We start from the raw sequence: 4,850 nt of genomic DNA, 5'->3' as shown, positions 1-4,850 counted from the left end.
ATTATGTTAGTTTTTAGCATGTTGATCCTTGCTAAACTAAAATAATTATAGAATCCTGTTTTGTTTCACTCAATCACTCTACACATTTACATTGTTACCTCCCAATACAAATTTATGAATCTGAAAAAGTTGTCTGCCTGTTCACTGAATGAGATGTGGAAGGGTTCAGTCTTTTTTACTTTGAAATTGTGGTTGCTTGGTTACTTACCATGAAAAGGAGGGCAAAACACACATGCATGTTGATCTTACAAGTTCATAAATATGTTCTTATAGTTTTATTGTAAATTTGAAATCATAGTTGGTCTGTAAAATATGTACAGAATATTTACCTGTTCCATCATGATGCAAGTAGGTCATACTGAGGTTCATGCTTATCCTGCAACGCTTTACCGTGCCTTCTTAGCATTTTCACCCTCAGCCTCAGCCTGCATGTTGGATCATAAACTGATTAATGTTCACACCAAGAGGGAAAATCCAAGCCAAAGGCACATGTACCATACCTTCTTTGTGATCTTATCAACTTCGTCTATACATAAAATTGGCATATAAACAGTGTCACATGTGCATCATTTCAACTACGGGAAGCAGCAAACAGATCGTAATTCGTAAACAATGCTTTGAGATTTCAAGTTACATTATGAAAACTACATGGTCAGCAGAGACATTGATATCTACTGACAAAGCAAATGTCGGATATCATATAGAAAAAGGAGTGTACTCACATAATCTGCAAATTTCTGAATATTGTGTAATTGTATATATGGCAAGGAATAAAATTGTACTAGAGACCTTTGTCTTTGAGAAGCAAAATAGCAGTAGCAGGGACCAGTTCTACCAGCTTCTTAATAGCATCTGATGTATTCTTTTTTGCAAGCACCTCAAGATATTTCCCGAACAACACAAATGTAATTATCATTGCACTTGTCTCAAAATATACGGGAGTTTGATATCCAGTGAATGCTCCGTATAGGAGTGCACAAACAGAGTATGCATACGATGCAGTGGTACCAAGAACCACTAGCACATCTATGTTTAGTTATACGGGAGGTTGATATCCAGTGCATGCTTAGTTATATCTAACACCCCAACATTTTAATTCTATTCTCTAACACCCAATGTATATTCCTTCTAGAAAAATAGACCCCTGCTTTTTTTTTTTTTTTGCATTGCCCATTAAAATCTGCCACCTAGTAAATGTCAAAATAGAACAGAAAAAACTCACTCTCAAAGGCAAGATATTAAGACAACTCACATTTCAACTTGTTGCGTTGGCATGTAAACGAGTCAAAATGCATACCGTGAGTAACTTGTATAATATAGATTCTACATCCTCTCCTACATATCCTGCCTGGAGAAAGTTGGAAAATTTAATCCTTAGTGCTGAAACCAAGTTTAACCGGGGGGGGGGGGGGAAGAAATAAACTGACTAAGACTATGCATGCACTAGCAAAAAACAACAAAAACCATTTCGCACTAAAAATCACATATTAAGCACCTATGCACATTCGCTCAAGAAAAAGAAGATAAATTGGATTTTGCAGAGGTGGAGAATTGGTACATGGAACAGGTCGTCAAGCTCGATCTGGACAGCCTGGATCTTCCGGTTCGTGACATCTTGCTAGAACCAGAGAGAAATCAGAGAAATCAGCGTGCTAAAAATAATTTTAGAAATTATCACATCACATAAGAAGAATATTAATGAATTTTACCAGATTTTTAGAAATTTATTTGATACCCTAACAATTGCTACAAGTTATAAAAGTAACATTTTTTTAGAGAATTTTAGTTTAAATTTTACATAAGATTTTTAGGTGAATTCAATTAAAATGGGTTGCACATGAATTATAAAGCACGTATAAAAAATTTTAGAATTTTTTGAGTAACAGAACATTTGAATAGAGAAGATGGAAGTGAAATTAAACTTCAGAGTACTGTTCACCGACATTACTGTTCACGTACTGTAGCTACTGTGAGCTTGGTTATAAAGGGTTTTGTAATTTTTTTCACAAGAAATCTATTTATTTAAATTTTTAATAAAAAAATATAAAAATAAAAAAACTCTCAGACTGGCCTGAGTCGCTCCAGCTAGGTCCAACCTGTACGCCAAGGGGTCAACGAATTTCTGCACACCACCCACTCCAACCTTTACCGTGCTCCTTTCCTCTGCCCTGGAGGAGCCCGGCCGGCCTTATCTCTTCCCTTCGGAGCCCCCTGCTCTCTCCCTTCAACAGGAGCAGCAACAGCCACCATTGCGGAGCACCACCACGCAGCAGCAGCACTGCTTCCCCCCTCCTTCCCGGTGCAAGATCCACCCATAGGCGCCCAGAGCTCCTGCTCCTCCTCCCTTCCCATTTTCCCTAGCTTTTGGACCAGAGCATAGCCTAGCCGAGCACATCTCTCTGCTGCACAGGGCCGCCGCCTCTGCAACCGCGGTGCCCAGCCTCCTCCAAGCTTGCCCTGCCGCCTGAATCTCGGAGGAGCTTCGTCTATTGCTCCTCCACCAGTTCCCCCTCTCCACCACCGAAGCCCCCGCCGGAGTTAAGCTTTCTTCGCCCTTCTTCCTCCTCTGCGACCGAGCGCCGTCGCCGGAGTCGCCGTGACCGAGCTCAAACCCGATGCGCTGCTGCAGGTTCCGTCGAGCCCCACGGCCGGATCTGCTCCTGCAGCCTAGGCGCGTTGCCGTTCCCCATCCCCAGCCTGCAGCCCTGCTGCTGCCGTGAGGACGCCATGGCCGCCATGGAGCCGGAGCCGAGCTTCATCTTCCTCGCGGCCGGTGACCACACTGCACAAAGCCACTGCATGCTGCCGCGACCAACTCAGATGGATTCGCCATGCCACGCTGATGCTCCTGGTACCCTTGCCAACCGCAGCCACATCGCCGTCTCTCCGCCGACGAGCTCGCTGACTGCTGGGCCACCATGTCTTTTTGGTGCCTCGGGCCTTTTTCGTGCCAAGCCGGTCCAGACGCAGCCTATTTTTCGTGCCGGGATGGGCCACCCATCATGCCTCATATCAAGAGCCGGTCCGGCTCATCTGTGCTCGTGCCGTGTTTGGGCTGGATTGTTCCATGTCGTGCTTGAGCCAGCCCAAAAAAGCACGGTCTAAGTTCTGAGTCGAAGAATCGGGAGAAGACGCTGAATACTCTAGACGAAGCAGACGAGGGGAGAAGAATTAGACGGTGTTCATCTGCCGGGCCTCCGATAGGACGGTGGACGACGGGGGAGGTGAAATCTTACACGAATTAGGTTATAGAGAAGATAGCGCTAGTATACCCGATCTGCTATGAGGGGGGATAAGGCTGTCGTGTTGGTATACCCTTGTAACTGATGCTGAATTAATTATAAATAACCTATGAAAGTAATCACAAAAATTATATTTCTTTTTTGTAACATGTGATTTGGTGTCTTCTATCATCCAACAAATTTTGAGCTTAAAACACAACCTGTACGAGGATAAACAAAAAAGATGGTTTCAGTAGGGGGTGAATTGACCATAGATGTATAGTTGGGGTAGTAAATCAAATCAGTTTTTGTCTTAGGGGTTAAACAAACAAAGTCGATTGTTGGGGGGGGGGGGGGTTCTTATTACTTGTGCCCTAGGCTTAACGACAAATAAAAAAGAACAGAGTGAGTAAGAGATAAAATGTTGGTAAACTGGTCGGATGTCGCTTTGCCAGCGTATATCAATCACATATCGTAATAAGTAGAAGAGTGGAGATACAAGATGTTGGGAAACTGGTAGGGTGTTGTCGTCGTGTTGCTGACCTAGATCAATCACATTATATGAAAAAGTAAAATAGACGCGAAACATGATGTACGTGTGTTTGCCTGCTTCATTTTGTTAGGAACTTGGACACGCATGAACGCAATCACAGAGCAGAGAGAGGGGATAGATGAGGAACAACGTGTTCCCCACGTCGAGAGCGTGCCATCGCCGTTCATCAGCCAGTTCAAGTCTGGTTCTTCGTTACAGACTGGGACCAGCTTATAACACCCGCTATCCGCAGCCAAATCACAATTGCCTATCTCTTACAGTTGTCTCACGCACACATTTCATACTGACGTCTGGGCCCCAGTTGCCATGTCATTCTCCTGCGACTCCTTCAGCTCTCGCGCCCTTGTGCTGCCTGCAGGTGTGACATTCCCCCCGCCTTCAAACACGGCTTGCCCCCAAGCCGGCAAATCAGGAAAGCGGCGGCGTAGCATCTTCTTGTCCTCCCAAGTAGCCATGTTCAGAGCGAGACCTTGCCATTGAACTATAATCCATGGAATGGTCACAGCTCCCTGTTTGATCAACTTGTGATCAAGGAAACGTTCTGGGACCTTGGGCTGCTGAAGAACTGCAGGGGGCAGAGGAAGAACAGTACTTACAGGAGTGTTGGGTCCAATTGCTTTCTTCAATTGTGACACATGGACCACAAGATGAATGAGAGCGCCCTCCGGAAGCTTCAACTTGTAAGCCACGGCTCCCACGCGTTCTAGAACTGGATAAGGTCCATAGTAACGAAAAGAAAACTTGTGGTGAGGACGATGAGCCACCGAGGACTGAATGTAGGGCTGAAGCTTGAGGTAGACGAGGTCACCAACTGCAAAAACGCGCTCTGTGCGATGCTTATCAGCCTGATGTTTCATCCGAAGCTAGGTGCGTTCCAAGTGTTGTCGAAGCAGATCGTTCATCACCTCTCGTTCTTTCAGCCAAGTCACCAAGTCTGGTACAATAGCTTCCTCCAACTTAATGATGCCGAGATCACGTGGTTTGTGACCGTAGAGCACTTCGGAGTCATCTTGAGTGCTGTATGATAGGAGGTATTGTACTAATACTCCGCGTGCGCCAGCCAATGATACCAGTTG

The 4,850-nt window shown here is 44.9% G+C and overlaps 1 protein-coding gene across 1 annotated transcript; it reads right to left on the bottom strand.

Moving 5' to 3' along the window:
- Nucleotides 1–3,886: 3,886 nt before the first annotated feature.
- On the bottom strand, nucleotides 3,887–4,631 carry LOC133887844 (uncharacterized). Its single transcript, XM_062327829.1, has 2 exons — nucleotides 4,371–4,631; nucleotides 3,887–4,283 (listed from the first exon to the last, which is right to left on the bottom strand). The coding sequence occupies exons 1-2, from the start codon at nucleotides 4,629–4,631 to the stop codon at nucleotides 4,053–4,055; spliced, it is 492 nt and encodes a 163-aa protein (XP_062183813.1). The 3' UTR covers nucleotides 3,887–4,052.
- Nucleotides 4,632–4,850: the final 219 nt, after the last annotated feature.

This window comes from Phragmites australis, chromosome 13 (assembly GCF_958298935.1).
Source record: "Phragmites australis chromosome 13, lpPhrAust1.1, whole genome shotgun sequence".
Taxonomy (NCBI): domain Eukaryota; kingdom Viridiplantae; phylum Streptophyta; class Magnoliopsida; order Poales; family Poaceae; genus Phragmites; species Phragmites australis.
This window is presented reverse-complemented; position numbering and strand designations above follow the sequence as displayed.